The sequence below is a fragment of the Eschrichtius robustus genome, chromosome 2 (assembly GCF_028021215.1).
Source record: "Eschrichtius robustus isolate mEscRob2 chromosome 2, mEscRob2.pri, whole genome shotgun sequence".
Taxonomy (NCBI): domain Eukaryota; kingdom Metazoa; phylum Chordata; class Mammalia; order Artiodactyla; family Eschrichtiidae; genus Eschrichtius; species Eschrichtius robustus.
The window spans coordinates 12,371,976-12,392,264 of record NC_090825.1 but is presented as its reverse complement, the minus strand read 5'-3'; the positions used below and the strand labels follow the sequence as shown (position 1 = coordinate 12,392,264).

General features: G+C 46.7%; 1 protein-coding gene across 3 annotated transcripts in view; it reads right to left on the bottom strand.

Annotated features, from left to right (window-relative positions):
• The window catches only part of OTULIN (OTU deubiquitinase with linear linkage specificity), a 33,069-nt gene that overhangs the window by 7,082 nt on the left and 5,698 nt on the right, over window positions 1-20,289 (bottom strand). The window contains exons 2-6 of one of the 3 annotated variants that reach the window (XM_068535163.1): window positions 17,847-17,923; window positions 12,622-12,716; window positions 9,799-9,942; window positions 3,514-3,639; window positions 822-1,091 (exon numbers count right to left, since the gene is read on the bottom strand). In XM_068535163.1, coding sequence (XP_068391264.1) covers window positions 822-1,091; window positions 3,514-3,639; window positions 9,799-9,942; window positions 12,622-12,716; window positions 17,847-17,923 — 712 coding nt within the window. The remainder of the gene's footprint in view (window positions 1-821; window positions 1,092-3,513; window positions 3,640-9,798; window positions 9,943-12,621; window positions 12,717-17,846; window positions 17,924-20,289) is intronic. The other 2 variants (XM_068535164.1, XM_068535165.1) reach the window with 2 other exon arrangements.

Sequence of the window (20,289 nt, the reverse complement as noted above, 5' to 3'; positions counted from 1 at the left end):
AAGTGACTCCATTTCTATTTCTAAAGGATGTTACCTAATACAGCTACAGCTTCCAAGATTAAACAACACCCTTCAGGGACTTCCCTGGCAGTCCAGTGGTTATGACTCTGCACTTCTACTGCAAGGGGCACGGGTTCGATCTCTGGTCAGGGAACTAAGATCCCACGTGCCACGCAACGCAGCAAAAAAAAAACAAAAAAACAAAAAACCAAGACCCTTCAGAGGACTCTTTCAAGTGCTTGGTTTATTTGTTTACTGGAGCCAAGGGTACTGATCCCATCCACCACACTACAGAAGAAAGCCCAGGCTGAGATAACCATGGTGGTTATAAAATAGGTTCACAATTCTTTGGCACTCCTCTCTTGAATGTGGGAAGGATTAAGTGACTTGCTTCTAACAAACAGAATATAGTGTAATTGACCATGTGTGACTCGCAAGACTAGATCATAGAAGGCACTGGAGCTTCCTCCTTGCTCTCTTCTTGGATCACTTTCTGAGAGAAGCCAGCCGCCATGTCACAAGGACACTCAAGCAGCCCCACATGGTGAGGAACAGAACCCTCCCACTAACTACCAGTGAGGGACTGAGGCCTCCTGCCAACAGCCAGGTGAGTGTGCCATGCTGGAAGTGGACCCTCCAGCCCCAATCACGCCCTCAGATGACTGCAGCCCTGAACAAGATTCAACTGCAACCTCCCGAGACCCTGAGCCACAGCCATACAGTTAAGCTGCTCCTCAACTCCTGACCCACAAAAACTGAGATGATGTTTGACGGCTGAAGCTGCTGTTTTGGACTAATATACTCCCAAAGGTACAACTCACCTGTTCAAGGCCACCGGTGTGTCCCACCTGGTTGAGATGGTTCCTCAGCAGCTGTCCGGGGTCATTTGACGTATCCCGAGCAAACAGAAGCACAGAGAAAAACGGTACTTCCTTTCCCTTCTCTTTATCATCATATAGTTCGATGGCTCTGTTTAGCATTAGAAATTTTACAGCTTCATAGAGGCTGTACTCCTCTTCTTCATTCGTGAACAGTTCATCACAGGCTATCTGCCTCGCTTCAGCAGTTCTCAGTTCAGCCAAGCCTGTCCACTGTAATAAGAAAGTTACATAATAATTAAATTGTTGTTCTAAAAGTCCCTGGTAAAATTCCACACGATGAGCACAAGATTATTTTCAAAATAGGCAGGCGACCATGGGTCACGTACCAACGCTCAACGCTCAAGCTTCCAGCTCAAACCATGGTACTCTTTAGACCTCACAAATTCCTTATTCAGTTCTTCCTGCACTAACTTGAAACAAAAGTATAATGCACTAAGGAGAACTCTAGGGCCATGGAATGGGAATTTCAACTCCTCTATCTTCCCAGGCAAAGAGATCAAACCGGTCAATCAGAAATACTTACAGGAGAGCTAACACGCGTGTGTGAGGCCTGTGGGAGACGCTGTGAAGGGAAGCTGAAACTACTACTCCCCTTAAGGGGTTTACGGCAGCCGTTACCACCCAGAAACTCCAAGCCAACCCTCAAACATGGAGATGCGCCAGGAAGATGGCGGGGTTTCCTGAATATCTGTTTACTAAACTTACCCTTCTAACCTCTTAAATATACACTTGAGTCTCCAATGAATAAATGCATTCCGGAAATTCTTACCGACTTCTGATTAAGAGGAAAGCAGAGGATCAGGTATTCAGCTAACATAAGCAAACTCTTTAAGTGAAAAAGAAAACCCTATAAACATATGTGCTTTTAAGTTAAAGTGAATGAGGGTAAGAGACGCCAACATAAAACTAATCCTTATGAATGACCAGTAACTACTGCTCCTCCCAAAACCGTTAGAACTTTAAATACAAGAGTAAGTGTTAACAGTCATGACCGTGCCACCGGACGCGCTCCAGTATTTGGGTTGCAAGCTGGAACACCGCACATTTTCCAGAAGGGGACCGAGCTGGCAGGCGAGAACGCAGCTCTGGAGTCAGAGAGTCAGGGTGGAATACAGGCCTTGCCACCCAGCAGCTGGTGGCTTCTGCGGGGCCTCCGTCTCCTCGTCTGCAAAGCGAGGATACCCAAAGCAACGACACCCAGGGGGTCGTGAGAATTAAACACTATCTCATCAAGCGTTTAGTGTGCAGCCTGGCACATACAAAGTGCTGGCGATGCCGGCTCAGAGGCTTTTTTTTTTTTGGCTCAGAGTATTAATGTATAATTTTAATGTTATTACAAATTGGAATCACTTAACCATGCCCCCAAATGAGGATCTAGTTACAGTAGGCACAGCTAATAAAGCAACCTCACAAGAACTTAAAGGAGTTCTAAAGGAAACTGTCACCAGTGTCTGAGCTGAAGAGCCTTCCTGTTCACTCCCACAGGCCCGGAGCCCCGTGCTCGACCCCCTGCTAACCCAGGGCCTGGGCAGGCGCAGGTCCCCCGGCCCCCTTGAATCCTGCGCTCTGCTCCAACAGGCAACAAGAACAGATCCCCTCTCTCCTTCTCTTGCTCCCATTTCTTTATCACTAGTCTTCCTTCGACAGTATAGTTTCCAGTACACATCTCTCCTATTTGTAAATAAAAACTAGGCTCCAGGAACTCAGGGCCCTCCACGCATTCAACAAAATATTTACCAAATGCCTATTATGCGTCAGGCTCAGTGCCCGGCACTGGCTGTAAAGGAATCGACAGGACAGTCTCTGGTGAAGCTGAAAGTCTCATGGGGGCAGACCACAGTCAAGTGAACAGATCAACAACCGGGGTATGTGCTGGGGGAAATCTTGAAAGCCGATGCCTGACACCTCCTTACCGGCCTCCCTCCTCCATCTACAAAGCCTGGAGCAATTAACAGGCCCTCAATCCAGGGTCCCTGGTGAGGAGAGCTTTTAGGCTGTTCAAAGGCCAGCGACCCAGAGGTCTGTGCGGGCCAGTGTGCAAGCAGGATATCGACCCACATAAGGCAGCGGAAAGCCACAGAAGAGGGAGTGTTTAATAACCAAATCACTGGGAATCAGAAGACCAAGTTCCTCCTCACAATTCTGTTTTAGAAAAACCCTCAGGACAGTTGTCAAAAGACAAGTTATTAAATCTGCTTCACTGGAAAATCATCATGAAAGAAAAGAAGTCTAATAAATATGGACAGAATCTTAAAACATGAACATAATTGGGAAGAATTTAATAAATGTGAATTCATTATCACTGATAATCCTGTGAGAGATATGGACTAAATGATATCCCTGAAACTTGTCAGAACTTAGAAGAAAAGACCAGATTTGTACGGTTTCCTTTAAACAAAGTTAAACGTTTCATTAAACACATCATCTCCTCCGAGAATACACGACGTTGATATTTCTTCATTTTACCGAACACTTCATAGGAAGTGTTTGTGTTCGTTTAGAATTATTTTGCCTAAAAACCAGCCAAGAGCGTGTGGTAATCCACTGAGTGAAGACTAAGAAATGGTGTGCTGGGGCACTCGGGAGTGAGAGCTTTGCACTTATCACAGAAAGGAAACTACATGTTCCAAACCTTCTTCCTCAGTAAAGTGAGGGACTCCTTAATTTTATCAACCAGGGCCTCGCTCTTCCCCTCAAACTTCAGTCCAAGCTTCCACTGCTTGATCCAGCTGTATTTGCTTATGAGTTTTTCTGGTAACTAGAGTATCAAGAAACAGAGAGAGAGAATGTTAACATTCCAGAAAGGCCATCACACGATCCAAGCTATAAGAAACAATGAAGCCTACAAGACCTACCTTCGTTTCCAGAATTAATTCCTGCACATCTGTCTGGGTTTAGGACGGCGGACCCAAATCTGGAAGTCAGGAACTCGGAAAGACCCACCCTGAGGAGGGCTTCTACAGTGAAATGGCAGTTCTGGTTGAGACCCAAAGGCACAATGTACCTGGCTGGGTTCCAGCCGCGGGGAGGAACGTTCCACAGCACTTTGTAAGGGTACGTGAAGGCAGTGTCCACACCAGGTCTTCGCGCAAACCAGCCAAGCAGCTGCTGGGCTCGCTGGTGCCTCCCTACCACTCCCTAATGCCTGACTCGGGAAGGCGCTTTGGGCCTGTGAGATGGTCCAGGGTAGGGTTAAAAACCTGTTCCTTTCATGACTAGGAAAATAAAACCTAACTTCTGATATTTACACTATCATCAAAGTTTTCATATTAAAAAGAAATAATATGGTATCTAGTTTAACTACTCAGTGTAGTAAGATAGAAAATACAACTGAGAATACGACGCCGGGGTTAAGGGAGTTGCGATGGGCTAGCTCGTTAAAGAACTGACAGCCGAACTATTATTTTGCCTGTTTCCTTTTTTTTCCTGGAGCGTTTGCTATTTTGTTTTCCCCTCATCATCAATAGAATTTGGAGTCTGAAAAGCAAGCTGGGACATAACTGGATCGATGTCAGCATGGGAACTCAGACTTTCCCAACAGTCCTGGAGAAATCCATATAATTAGGCCGGGCACAGGCATGTCCCTTCAGTGCTATAAAATGCAGAAAGGAAAAAAGAGTTCACCTCCAAGTCAAAAGATCATTGGAGAATAATTAATTCCTCCCAAGAACCGGAGTTTGTTTAACAGTTATAATACAGTTTTAAATGAGGCCATGTGTTCAGTTCTCCTGGAATCTAAGGCTCTGAAGACCCTTTCATGAATGGGAACTCCAGTTTTACCTTCTCTTTACAGCAGTCATGTGAAACTAAGGTGGTTTCATCTCTACAAAAAAACAAAACCACAATAGGGACGTAAATTCCTCTTCAGGTGGTTACCACAATGATGGTGTTAATGGGGGAGGGGTTGTGTTCTCATCTTATTATGATGACAAATGACCACCCGCCCAAGAGCAGCCCAGCTCTGTGCCCACACTGTCCTACATTTTAGCAACATGTGGGCAGTTCTGCTGCAAACTTTCTATCAGCTTCTCTGGTTTATCACCAGACTCTAAAATGCCCTCAAGTGGCAATAAGCTGAAATCACAACTGGGCACAGAGAAGTGCAATGAGCAGAAAATACTAGCTACGCAGAGGTGAGCTGGGAAACGGGGTGGAAGGAAGCCCAGAAAACATGAGCATCACGTGACATTGTGCATGTACCTAAAAAGCAGGCACGATACTCAATTACTCAAGAGACCCCAAAGATCTAACTACACAGAGCAAAACCCAAATAAAAGTCCATTTCCTCATTCCTTCCATGCATGGGCCAAAGTATTGCGGGAATAATTATCAAGGGCTGTATATGCTGGGAGCTGTGGAGATCCTGGAGAAAGCCCAAAACTGAGGTGTGAAAAGAAACTACGAGGAAAGAATAACGGAGCTGAAATTCTTTACTCAGATGAAACAAATGAGTATAGCTTTAAATGCTTTCAGGGGGTCATGACACACACAACACACACACACAGCCATTCTTTTACACACACAGGGACTGGACTTCTGTTAGGGTAAGAGAGACGTAAAGAAGACACAACATTAAAAACAAGAAACAATGATGGGCAATACTTAATAAAGCAGGCAATTAGCTTAGGTGTAATTTCATTTGTGACTGAAATATAAAAACAGCCTGTTTTCTCTAGCAAATGTCCATAATTCTCGAAATCAGCACCGTGGTTAAAGGGATAGCAAGTAACAGAAATGTGGCATCCCCAAACTGTCTCATGAGTTCTGATATACAGTCTATCCCACCCTAAGCAAGCAAACACTGTCACAGGTCCCACCCGCTCAGAGACATTCTAAAACTATGGAACCAAAAGACCCCTGCCCCGAAGGATACCACCTCTTGGGGACCCGGCTGCTGCCCAAGCTTAAGAACAGCCAGACCAAGCCACGTCCAAGGTCAGGGCCAGGGTCACGGTCAGATCACCCGACTGCAGTCAAACACAGAGACTAGGATCTGGACAGAAGCAGGAACGACAGACAGGGAGCCAAGACATGATGACAGGAGGTGAGGGGCGGCCGAACTGTCAGACGGGCCATGAACGAGCAAGGCCAGAGGAGCTGAGCAGCACAGGACGAACGGCCTGGGCCCTCCTCCACTGAGCTCACGTTAAGGGGAGGGTCTCGGCCTAGCGCTCCTATTTCCCTTGAATCTCCTGAAACCAAGCGTGTTCTAGGAGAGAGGGAAAATGGCAAAACGCTACAAAGACCATCTCTCCAAATGTAAACGGAAGCAGATACAGCCAGCTACGGGGTGTGTAGCTTCTCTGGGCTCACCGAATTCTTGACGGAATGCAAGCTGAGGTCAAGGGATGTTTAGCACAGCATGCAGCCTGCAGGCTGGGCCAGGGCTGGTTCTGAGTCTACAGACTCGCATACAAACTCAGGTGTCCCAGGACCTGCCTGATGCCCAGTGCTGAAGAGGTGGGTTACTACAGAGCATGGGCAGTTCAGGAGACCCTAATAATGCTGAAACTAGGTTCCCTCCAACCTGCCTGCTGAGAGCAGCCTTTTTATGTCCCCAGAATTGGTCAGTGCTCCAAGGACTTCTAAAAGCCCCGTGGGCACCAGGACATATGCCTGTCACTGGATGCAGGGTAGTGGTCAGAACAGGCCCTTGGCAATTCAGAAAGATCAAGGATCAGGGGAAACTGAGACAGACTTATTTGCCAGATAGTTACTGTGTTTGTAACAGCGAGCCTACCCCATTTTAAACCCCATAATTTATACCAACTTGTAACAGCAAGCATGGCTTAATTAACATGACAGCATACGAGTTATTCTGATTTAGTAGGAAGATGGGTAAGAAACGGGCACAGAGACTTTCACACCAAAACTCCTGTAAGACCTTCTTGTTCTGTAGAATAGAGTTAAGCATCACCTGATCTGCTTGTCAGGTGACAAGCATCAGGTGTTAACGCTCTGCTTGTCATGAGCGTTAACTAATATTAAGACGTCTCCTTATTACAGTTCACAAGTAGTCTCTGGTAACAGAGAGACCCCCCCTTGCGGGGTGAGGCGGTCCGGGTACCCCACCACCACGGTGCGCCACCGGCTTCTGTAGGCCTCACCACCCGTCGGTATTCGTACTTGGTTCCACCCCAACTTCGTCCAGTCACGCTGCACCGCCCTCTCGCTCACTCATCGAGACCCTTGTCAGTGTGGACCTTCCGACAGGAGACCAGGCGGAAGGGCCAGAATGAGAACAGGGATGGAACGCCATCCACAGGAGGCTGTCTGAGACACCTGGGAGGCGGTTAAAAACCAGTCTGGTCAAGTGCGACTACCAAGTCTGTGTACCCCTTCCTGCACTGGCACTTCAAATGAGAAGCGTGTGGTGCATCTGTCACCCGCCCAAGACACACAGCAAAACAGACCCTGTCAGGAAAGTGCTCACATCAAGGGAATCTGCTGGGGGCTGGAAAGTCAACACAGGGACACACAAGTCTTCTAGTTGGATGAGAGCAAGAAAAGTCTAATAAACTTTCATACTAAACTCACGATCAGGTATGATGTGCTTTTCCTCCCTGACGTGGGCCTCTTGGCATTCGAGAAAGGTGAGGTGACAAAAATAATTCCACTGTGACCAACTAATTATGCTCCCGAGAGAAGAACTCTACTTGTTGACTGATACATACAGAAAAGGGAAGAAATTAGCAAGAGTACTTGAGAATTTCCGCATGACTCAAATGAAGTCAGGAAAACCACCTTAAAGCCCCCATTGCTCATACACGCAACGTGCTCTCATACCGATCAGAAACCAAGCACAACCTACCTGGACTATTTTTAATTTGGCAGATAACCTTACCCAAATGTATCCTGTTGGTAAAATAAAAATTATGCTTTACTTTCATGGAGCGTACTCTGTATGTTTAATTATGTAGAACACTACTTGCACCAGAGTTCCTTGGAAAGTTAAAAATTCAAATTCATTACATCAGTTAAGTCCATAAATCTAGGCAGCCCCTTAAAGTAAAAGGCTCAAAGGCAAACAGCCTAAAATTGAGGAGGATTTTATGTCACAATCAATAAATAAAGCTATGGTTGTCAAACAAAAGTTAAAGCAAAATACAGTGAGATCACCCATGTCTGCTTCCCAAGCAGTGTCTCAGGTCCACAGGCATGCTTTTGACTGACCAACAATTCTGAAATATTTCAGTACTAATATATGTCTAATGTGCAAAGCTAAGAATAGCCTAGTGTATCAATTTCTTTTGCTCCTTTCTCAAAAAAAACCACAAGCTAATACGGAGAAATCTGCTTAAGATGACATATCTTTGGGACTTCCCTGGTGGCTCAGTGGTTAAGAATCCGCCTGCCAATGCAGGGGACACGGGTTCAATCCCTGGTCTGGGGAGATCCCACGTGCCGCAGAGCAACTAAGCCGGTGCACCACACCTACTGAGCCCGTGAGCCACAACTACTGAAGCCCATGCGCCTAGAGCCCATGCTCAACAAGAGAAGCCACAGCAATGAGAAGCCCACGCACCACAGCGAAGAGTAGCCCCCGCTCACCACAACTAGAGAAAGCCCGCGCGTAGCAACGAAGACCCAATGCCGCCAAAAATAAATAAATAAAATAAATATAAACTTATATAAAAAAAAAAAGATGATGTATCTTTGGTTAGAAGAAAGTATCTTTCACAGGTATTGTTTAAATAGTTTATACACACGTGCTTTGATACCAGTTTATAAAGTAGATAATCACCTGAGAGACAGGTGGTATCCTCCACCCACTGATCCTGGTTTTGCTCTTTGAGGGTATGTGATACCCCGTCCCCCTAACAGACCTAATTGGCTTAACTGCCAACGAGTATCCTCTAAAAGTCTTTATTCTAGGCAAATACCCCAGCTCCTTCAACTGTTCCCCAAAGCAGATGAGCCACGTCGGGCACACTCCCACCTGTACTGAGGGTACAGGCACAGAGCTGCACTCGGTCCTCAAGATGGGATCTGACCAGCCCCGTTCAAGACAGGGCTGTCACTGCCTGTGTTTGAGAAGCGTTCCTCTTAAGACAGGGCTTCCTTATCACTGCAGGCATCCCACATCAGTGGGCTCGTACTGGGCCTGCAATCCATTAAAATCCTGACTCTTTCTTCCCCCCTCATAAGCTGCTGGTAAGGCAGATCTCCCACAGCTAGCACTTTGAGTTCTGGTTTGGGGTTTTGTTTTAATACAGGCACAAGATTTCCTATTTTCTTCCAAGCAATGTCATATTGTGAGTTCTGCTCAATCGTGCCTGCCCACCAAACTCTTTTGGGATATTCTATCATCCAACCTATCATGACCTCAAGCTGATGTGTGTCGTGGATACACGACACACTGATGATGTGACTTCCTGGGGTGCAGATGTAAAACCTTAAAGAGGGCCCGGCAAGGGACACAGCCCCTGACCCTCACCTCCCCCGGCTGAAGGCAACCATCTCTCTTCTAGTGTTGCTGCCCTGCCGCCTGCCAAGCCAGTTCTCCTAACACTCTGCAGAGGGTGCTGCTTCCCTGAACTGGAGCTAGAACCACAGGAACCTGCCTCCTCAAACCCCAGCAGGTTCTCAGACAGTACAATACATAGCCCACTTGGTAGAGACTCCAACACCGAAGTCAAACTGCCCTAAGTGCTGTGAACAAACCCTAAACACCTGCTCCCTAATTCAGCTGAAGCACTGAAGATATTTTATCACCCTCCTCTTCTGGGGAAATAATCTGTCATTTTTGGTCGCTTTGCTATGCAAAATCATCTCAGCCACACAAAACTGAATAAACCCACACACTGACGTCACACCGCAGACAGTACTAGCACATGGCACAGGGCAGAGAAGGGGAAGTCTTTCTCACAAAAGCGACTGGAAACATTGCAGACTCAAACCTGCAGCAGCAGCGTACCAGCGTGAGCTCCGGGTCCCGCAGCCAGGAGGGCAGCGCGGCCGGCTGGCTCATGGCCTGGAAGAGCGTGGCCCTCAGCGCGCAGTAATTATCTCCACGGACTCGCCTGATGGAGGTGAATTTCTGAGACACCTCCTCGTAGCCCTGGACAAAAGCATCAGAGAATTGAAAATGGTCATTACTGACTTCAGAAGAGTGGGGAGAATTTTATTCCTGTGGAAAAAATGTGCCCCCAATCACTAGAAGAACGGACACAAGACTGGCTGAGTCTTTCATGTAAGATATTTGAATTCTTTTTTTAATTAATCAAGGGAAATTAACAAATGTTAGCACTGTACATAGTATCAGCATATGTAGCAGACGCAACATACTAGAACATATAAAATAATACACCAAGTACTACTAAAACACTAGTCACCCCCAAAGTTGGAGTTATATGCCCCTTAGCAACCGTTGTAACATTCACTTATTAATAACCAACGTTCTGAAGGCTTTAATCTGTGTTTAGATTGACCCTAAACTCTTTGATGAAGAGACAGGAAGAAAAGAGAGATGTACCCAGCTCGTATCTCCATATTAAAAATAATACCCCCAAATCCCAAATTTCCGTGAAATACACAAAAAAACTACACGCTAGGAGGTGCCTGGATAAATTGTTAGACTTTTTCAAAAAGCGGATTTAAGTGTCATTCTTGTTCAGCCTGGAAGTGAAACAAGGAAATGAAAATGCTCAGTGACATGCTCAGTCAACTAAAATACAGCCATCCAAATGGACCATTTTGAGCATGCCCCCCAAAAAGGACACCATCAAGTCCCAGTGACCTGGTCCAGGGACCCAGATGACCGAGTTCTCCGCTGGACACTGCTCGGGCATCGGCATCGGCTTCGCGGCTTCCCCACCTCACTCGCCCCCAACCGGGCAGACCTTTCGCTAGTCCTGCTCTTCCGCAACAATCACTCGAAACCCTGCTTCCTACCCACATGTACACAAAAGAAGAAGTGTCGCCCTCATGGGGTAGGCACCATGTAGACAGTCATCCTGTGTCCAGGCACTGCACCCTGTTATTAGTTGTTTTCAAGGTTCAAGTCACAGGACGATGTTCTAAGTGGATATGAAAGTACGTCTTTCCAATAATAAAGTTTTGAGAGTTGCATTTTTATTCAGTGGCCCAACCGTTGCAATGTAAGGGCCCGTCAGGCAGACTCATGCCTGCTAATATGCACCTCTTCCCTATGGTGAACCCCTAGTTATCCCGAATACTCAGGATGGCTAGTTCCACAGCAACTGTATCTTTCCAAGTGTGTAAAAGAATAGCCAAAACAAAACAATTAGACAAATAAGGACTAAAAGATAACTGAGATCCAAGCTGTTATCAGGCCCAGAAATGCTCTAATGACTGCCACGGGTCCCGATGGGATGCTTTTCTAACTGACGTGCCTTTGATTACTTGGTCACCGAAGGGTCCAACTATAGGGTCATATCTTTACCTCAAACTGAAATCATAGAGGAATGACTTCAGCATGAGTTCCAAAATATGGACACTTGGATAACTTAGTAAACATCTTCAATCACAGGGGTGCGCGTGTGGGGCGCAGTTGGACCGCTGGCCCCCAACTCTGTCAAAAACCCGCATGTAACTTTGCAGGCGGCCCTCTGCATCCACGCGGCATGTAGTGCTGTAGTCCATATTTAGTGGAAAGATCTGCAAAGAAGTGGGCCCAAGCAGCTCAAACCTGTGTTTTTCAAGCGTCAACTGGAGTAGCAACTTCAATCTACAAAGGAACGCTGGATTCAGGATACATCTGAGGGGGAAGCAGTAGAGTGTGCTGCTCGACCTGCTGTGCAGTGGGAGTGGGTCAAGGGGCCTGACTCGAGCAATGACCCAACCCAGTCATAGCCACAGCGGGACCGTGTCATGGGAATCCCTGATGTCCCACAGCCTTGGAAGGACTACCTTAGGGTCATCAATCTATGCAATGGGACTGAAAGGGGGACAGCTCCTGGGATGCCCTAAATCAGGGGTCCCCAACCCCTGGGCCACGGACCGGTACCGGTCTGTGGCCTGTTAGGAACCGGGCCGCACAGCAGGAGGAGAGCGGCGGGCGAGCGAGCGAAGCTTCATCTGTATTTACAGGCGCTCCCCATCGCTCGCATTACCACCTGAGCTCCGCCTCCTGTCAGCATTACGGTGAGTTGTATAATTATGTCATTATGTATTACGATGTAATAATCATAGAAATAAAGTGCACAATAAATGCAATGTGCTTGAATCATCCCGAAACCATCCCCCTCCCCGAGTCCGTGGAAAAATCACCTTCCACGAAACCTGTCCCTGGTGCCAAAAAGGTTGGGGACCGCTGCCCTAAATAAAGGAAGTAGTTCCAGATCCCTCTGCTTAGAAGGTACAGGAGAGTCCAGGCCCCTAGAACTGGAGGACATGGAAAGAAACCTGAGTGGGGACAGCAGATGTATGAAGTCTGCGCCTTTTACCTCACCAGGCCAGAAGGGCAGTGTTCCCAAATGACCCCAAGAGGACAACCAATGGCTGGCCCAACCCTGAACAGCACAGAGCTGTTCATGTGTTTTCCAAAGAAATCAAGTTACTGAATAACTGATTATGATTCTATGTTAATACTGTGACTCCAAACAAGTCCCTTATCTTTGGAGCCTGTTTCCTCATCTCTAACGTTAGAACACCAATAATTACATAGTCTAGTGGCAGTTGTCATAACTAACATCTAAAAATACAAAAGGACATATTAAGTAATTACTTATGACAGACTATTGGAAAGACTCAAAATGCGTGCATCCAGGCATCATACCTTTTTCATACATGTTGCTTTTTGCGTATTTCCCCGCCATTCTTTTTTGCAATAGTCCATGATATCCATTTCAGGAGCTACACTTAATCTGGGTTCTGTTAAAGAATAAAAAAAAAGGGGGGGGGGAGGAGGGGGAAACAATGAAACAAAGCAACATCAGAATAATGGTACTGCTTTACCTGAGATTTCCTTTCTCGCTCACTGCAGTCCCCCAAAATCCAGAATTCCACCACTGCCTACCACCTGGTCCAGACCTCCAGCACCTCGCTCCTAGATGACCACCGAGGTCTCCCAGTGGGCCTCCCCGTCACCATACCCTACCAACCATTCTCCACACAGCAGCCAGAGGGGTGCATTTAAAACTGAAGTCAGACGCTACCCACCGCTGCTGGGCTCCAAGGCCTCCCATCACACTCGATTCCACTCCCTTACTACCTACAAGGGCCTCCTGCCCTGGCCGCCCACTGCCTTTCTGGCCTCAGCTCCCACCACTCCCCACACTGACGGTTCCTGCCCTGCCTGCGTGGCACCCGCTCCTCACTCCCTGAAGGTCTCTGCTCACCTCCTGACACTGACGCCCAATATCAAAAGGTCACACACACCCCTTCACTCTATTCCCCTTACGTGGTTTTGTTTTTCTTATTGGCACTTATCAACACCTGACATATTTCTTTTTCTGCACCCTGCCTTCCCCACCCCTACACAGACACACAGACACACACCACACATACACACGGCACAACATGAGCTCCCTGAGGGCAGGGGCTATGTTTTGTTTCTCAGCTGTGCCCTCAGCACCTGTAACCACACGGACCCAGGTGCCCATGAATAATGTTCAAATTAAATACGCAGCAGTCTAAGCTCTGAGAAGATACATCTAATGATTTGTAATTTGTTTTTTACATCCATTATACAAAGAGATAACCCCTCTATTACAAAAGTATATTTAATTGTCTTTATTTAGTTATATCCTGCCTTGATCCCAAAAGGCTATAAGGCTATAAACTGTTGATAATCAGCCAGAAATTAACAGAGCTCTCAACATTAGTTGAACCACAGACCTTGTCTGACTCTAATAACACATCCCCCCAAATTAAAAAATACAACTTATGATCAAATGATATAGCAAAAAAATGGCCTTTAAACTTTCCTTGTTTAACATATGAGGTTTGAGATTTGATTTTGTGGCATACGCATATGCACGCACATGCGTATGTCTGTGCGGATGTTCTAGGAAGAAAGAGAAGTAAATTCCCAGGCATCTCTTGACTTCCTTTTTAAAATACTGAAGAAGTAAATGTTAGCAAAGAAATCAGGATATACACACAGAAGTACCTTACAACATATCTACTCAGGAGGAAGTTGAACACAAAATAAAGATGTTATATTCAGCTCAATTCAATAAACACTTACTGCGTGTCTAGTATGTGCCAAGCTTTGAGCTAGGAACGGGGGGCGGGGGGGGGGGGTGGTATGAAGACATTAAAGCCCCAGATTCTGTCCTGAATGTGTTTAGAGACTAGTGAAGAAGAAAGGACCACAGGTACTCACCACGCAGGGTGTGACGGATGAGGGATGACTGATTGGAGGAGCCCAGCAGGAGCCCCTAATCCCTGTTTGCAGTTCAGGTAAACCAATTTTTTTTTCAAACACAAAATGTAAGAACTGCCTGTTTTAAAAATCTCATGGTAAATCCTTTCACAAGGAAAACAATCCTTTTATATAAAAGGGAAAATAACACATATACAGATAACAGATACATTTATCTGTGGCATAAGTCAGGACTGGCTTAAAGGTAAAACAAACCCCTGGGGCATAATACACGGAGACCACAAATACCACCGCTGCAGGGCCAACCCTCAAATACAAACCAGTCCTTGTTTGAAGTCAATAAACACTGTTTGAGTGTCTATTTAGCGGAGGGAAGATTTCCCTTTTATCGCCTTCTTACTCACCTCCCCGCAAAGCTTGAGGAACTACAAATGTCCAGAGCTGAGGACACTTCTCGGGGCACGTTCTGCCACGAGGCAGAGCATGCTTCCAGCTCAGGAAGGGCCTCCCGGGAAGAAGGTCCAGCCTTGCCACTCTCCTCACTTGCAGTCCTCTTCCTGTGTGCACCAAGACAGGACCCGGCCCCTGGTCAGCGAGGCAGGCCACACCTCAGGACTGAGGGGAGAAGGCAGGAGGCTCAGCGGGCTCAGAGGCCAAGCCACAAGCCACAGCCCTGTGCTGAATCAGAGGTCCGCGTGACACGGTGAGGGTGGAAAATGGGTACTCGCAAAGCGCCAGCATCAGAATTATACTTTCAGTCCCATCCTGCCGCCATTCTTTGGGAGGAGGGCTCCAACCGCCACCGCGTGCCATCCTCCAGGCTAGAAGCTGGAGACACAGGACAGGCAGTGCCTGACCGCTAGCGGTTTAAGTATACAACAGTTCCTTGCTTTGTTTAACTGCATCCAACACAGACTGATCAGTGTTCCCAGGAAAGAACATTTCTAGTGGCAAAAAATCCCCACAAAGACAAACACTCTCGAGAACACAAAAAAACACAAAGGGGGAAGCTGAAAATCAGAGTGGCAACCAGAAGCCAAAATAACCAAGAGGTCTGCTCCTTAACCACCATATGGTGACAAAGACAAGGATTCAGACTCTCAGAGGATGGGAAGTTAAAACTGAACCCCTCCAGAACGCTGGGACTCTCAATTGAGAGGCTAGGGCAAGAATCGCAAACTTTTTCTCTGGTGGGCCAGAGAGCAAGTAACGTAGGCTTTGAGGGTATAAGGTTTTCTCTCAAAACTACTCAACTTTACTATGCATGAAAATCACCATGGGGGATGTGTAAACCAAGAAGTCCCAATAAAACTTTATTTACAAAACCAGGTGCCATGTCAAATTTGGCCAGGGAGCTATAGTTTGCTGACCCCTGGGCTAGGTGAAAAAAACCTTTTCACTAACAAAGAGAGAGCATAAAAAAACTCTCTGCCTTGGCCTGGGCTCTGACTCGGGGGAGAGAGGAAGCCTCCCCGGAGAATTCACAGCCACGGGCCGGCTCTCACACTGGGACAGGGTGTGACCTCACACTAGCTGCAAGACCCTGGAAGCTCAGACCCAGCAACTAACCTAACGTGGCCCAAGGCAGGTGACTCCCTGGGTGCCTGGCAGAAACAAGGCCAAATTCTCTCACACTCAAGACAGGCTGCGTAAACTCTACACAGATACACAAAAGCTGAGCTTAGAATTCAAACTCTGAAGAAACAAGAAATAAGGAAAAATAGCAACTGGCATAATTAGGCCCACCAGGATTTTCAGATAATGGGATTATCAGGCCTGAAAGAGTATGTTCAAAATGCTTAAAGGAATAAAAGAAGGAATAAAAACATGAGCAAAGAGCAATACACTACCAAAAAAAGACCAAGCAAATTCAGAGGGAAAACAGAACCTTTCCAAAAAAGAAAGAAAAAGAAAATATTTCCGAAGGAACTGTCCTGAATGCAACAGAGGCTGAAAGTCAGAAAATATCTGAAAGGGTGTGTAACAGAGGGACCTGGATGACTGAATGAAAGCTAGCAAACACCTCATTAGAGCTATGAAAGGAGTAAGTAGAGAGAATAGGAAAACGGCAACATTCAGAAAGATAGTGGCTGAGAATTCTCCTGAACTGATGAAAACTAGCCATCCTCAGATTCAGAAAGTAAAAAAAAAATCCCAAGCAAAATGTTTAAAAGAAAAAAAAAAAAAATCCATACTTAAGAAACCTCAAGGAGAAACTGCAGGACACCGAAGACAAAGAGAAGACAGAGAAAGACAGACTTCCAAGGATCGGACTGACTGCAGTACTTTCAACTACAACAGAAACCAGAAGGCAATGCAATAAGATCATCAAGAAAATTAGAAAAAACAAATATTCATCTGGGGTTATTCAAGAAAGAAAGTAAAATAAAGAAATTTTTATGTGGACAGAGCTTCCACCAGAGGCACTTCCATAGGATGTTATTGCAGGAAGGGCCATGAACCCAGGAGGACTGAGATTCAGGGTATAAAGGGATCCATTCTGACCTCAGACTAAAGCTGGACAAGGCCTCAGACAAGGCCCCCTGAAAAGCTAGAGCACCTGCACAGGCCCTCCCTGGGGGGCAGAGGAGAATTCCAACAGAGAGCCTGCAGAGAGAGCGAGAAAGCAAGGGGCCCCTGCACACACAGCAGGAATGAACCATGGCTGAAGAAGCACTTTCTCCTCAGGAATATGAGCGCTGAGGACTGAATCCGCGGTGAACGGTGGGCAGCTGCAGCAGGGGATTCGAGCATCCTCTGAAGGTTATGGGGGGCCAGACCGTGACAAATAACATCTCCCTCGGCTACCACAGTGACAAGTTCCACCAACGCCTTGCGAGGAAGACTCGAAAATCATCATCAAAGACCCCACTTTGTATCTCTTGTTCCTAATTACACGCATAATGCTGTGCTAACCATACGACAAACAGGAGCTAGTTCTTAAACCAGAACACACACATCACACAAGTAGTGCACGAGAAAATGCCACCTGTGAATCACCTGTGGCACACCCCCAAATCGGAGCATCTTCACGGGGCTCCCGCACGAGGCTAGCAGGGAAGGAAGCGGGCACTTCTCCACACACAGCCCTGCCGGCCGCGCCCCCAGCAGAGGCTCACCCTAGCAGCCGTGGGTCCACGGGTCCTGGCGGGGTGAGCAGAGCAGGCACGACTAAGCAGAAGCATGGACACAAAATCATGAAATGACGGGAGAATTAGTGCTCTCAGTCCCACGCCCGTTCTTCCTTATCAGTTCATCAAATTCACACAGCCTTCTGCACGCAAAGACCCGGAGAGGCGGCTTCTCAGTAAGTCCTTCCACTTGAAATGAAAAATGCCCTTCAAACCCAAACTCTCCCTCTAAGAATATCAGGAAGTCAAGAACTGAGAGAGAGTGGTGTCAAGAGATTAAACAAAGCCTCACGGGTGCAAAAACCATATGAATGTAAAGAACGCAGGGGAAGTATCTGTAATTAAAACTGTAAAACCTCAGGAAACAGTATTCCCCAAACACACCTCAGCAAAATGAATAATCCAATACAGATAAGACCACACGCATGCGCATGTTTCCTAGGAAGTACATCTCAATATTTCATGGAAATGGATATACCGATGTAACTGCATTTTCTACTATAAACAGTAGGAACTCTATAAAGAAAACAATTCCAAACATACCTGATGACCCTCTTTCATGTATAAGTAATTCTTTCTCCTTTTCTATTTCATCCGCCGCACGATACATGTCCTCCTCGCTGAAATCATACCAAGTTAGACATTTCAAAAATGTGTTGCACTGACATGTTCCCTCTTATCACAACATGCAACTGCTGAAAACATTTATAAGACACGCAAAGTTTAACTTTTTCACATTACATGATGACAGTCTGATAAAATATGGGTCTTTTATCTTAGACTCACGTTTCTAGCATTCCAATTCAGTTTTTTACTTTAAATGAGGCACTTCACACCACTCCACTGGCTGCACGGCTCTGAGGCCATTTTAAATGTAACGTCTTTAATGCCTCACGTGTGTAAGCATCTTAGCACGCACCTTATCAGTGAAGCCATGCCATGCTGGAGATGGTGCTAATAAAAGTATACAGGAGTGCAGGCCAAGTGCCAACCTCAGTATGTCACAAGCAAATTTTACAAGAGCTACTCTAAAAACAAGGATAGGAGATGTACAAGTCCCCAAAGCTACGAAACCTCCCTCAGGCCCCTCCTGATCCCCGAGGCCCGCACGCAAGCAGCCACCCGCCTTCTGCCGAGCACAGCCCTGGCACCCCGCACACTTTCACTGGGACTTAGCACAACGGCTCCCAAAAGAGTCTCTAGGCTCCTTCAGTGAGCTAACAAGAACTTACTAAGTCCTGGAAAGGGAGAAAACCCCACTGGGTGCCAGACAAGGATGAAAAACGGGACTTCTGAGTTTTAAGATGCCTCCTTTTCCCCTCAAGATACACCACCACGTGACAATCATGGGAAAGAGAAATGCCAACTCTATCTTTGCTGAAACCACAAGACATGAGAAAGCCCAAACCGTCCAAAAGTGGAAGAACGGGTAGGAAGGGACGGAGGACAGGGGAAGCCTCGAAGCCAGTGGAGGGGCATCTGCTGGAAGGGAAGACCAGTACACCCTGCAGGGCCCCAGTAAGGCTCAGGAACTGGAGGTGCCAAGTGCTTCAGAGGGTATAGGAGACACCCAGGGCTGAACACAAGGAAACTGGCTGGTGTACACATCAGGAGAGATCAGACCCCCAATTCCCAGTACTCCCTCCCCGTGACAGCACACCCCAACTCCTCACACAAGACAGGAGGCTCCACGCACACTGGACACGGGACACAGGAAGGAGGAGTTACTAAGGAACTGAGTGAGTGACTCGAGAGACGTACTCACATCCTGGATTCCCGCAGCTCCCCAGCTCCTCGTGCATTAGCCCAGCGGGAGGAAAGAGGACCAAGTGAGAGGGAGCAAGAGACAGAAGAAGGGCCACTGAGAGAGACAGACTGAGCTGGGAACTAACATACCCTCCACCCCTCTGAAACCCTTCAATGGCTCCCATATAAGCCAGGAAGTCTAAATCTGGACCCATCCCACCACTCTAGCTTGTATTCTGTGATTGCCCTACACACACCCACACTTCTGTCCAAACACCTGACCGACCCTAGCCTGCGCTTTCATACCTGTGCTTGGCTCCATCCATGCCCCGGCACGAATGGCCTACCACCTACCACCTCAGGGCACGTGCCGTGTGGGTGGCCTCGCTGGGGGCGCCATGGCTGGAGTCACCCAGGGTTCAACCACTCCTCACTAGCCATACGTACAACCGTGCAACTCAAGTGACCACACTTCTCACCACCTAAATGTATCCACCTGTAAAAAGGACAGTAAGAGCGCTCACCTCAAGAGACTGCTGTGAAAACAGACACATAAATACTTAGCACTCAAAAACGTTAGCTAGCCTTATGAATTTTCATGCTACATCCATTCGTGTAGAGTAGTGGTAAGATCATTTCTTATTCCTTTTTTCCTTTTCTTCTCTCCACGTAAAGGTGATGGGGCGTGTGTGCCTGTCTTTTTTAACGTTGTGAGGTTGAGGGGACATACTAGGGAAAAGGTACTTTCCATGTGCTCTAACCCCAGTGAGATTTCAAGTAACAGGTGTGATGTCACCCATGGAGCCCGTGCCAGGGTTAAAAGCAAACAGAAACCAGACTCGCAGGGACTATACATCAAACGCTTAAAACAAAAAGTGACTAAATGTGTCAAGGTCTTTTTTCAATAGTTTAATGTTATCTTTTCGCCTCCTTCCTAGCTTTATCAAATAGGAGAGAAATTCTGATCCTATAAAACAGGCATTTAAGTGAATCATTTTCACAGTATCATTATCAGAAGCATGTCTTTGAGGAAGCCACTTCCCTAATCTTGGCCTCAGTTTTCTCATCTTCAAAACAAGAAGACCAGACAAGACCTAAATGATCTACATGGTTCCTCTTCCAGTTCTTAGTGCTAACAGACTATGCATCTATTCGCACTTCAAGCGAATTCTGTGGCTACGGGCAGGCATATTCGCCTGCACTCTTGTCTCTTTCCTTTCTAATCTACAAAATAACCAAA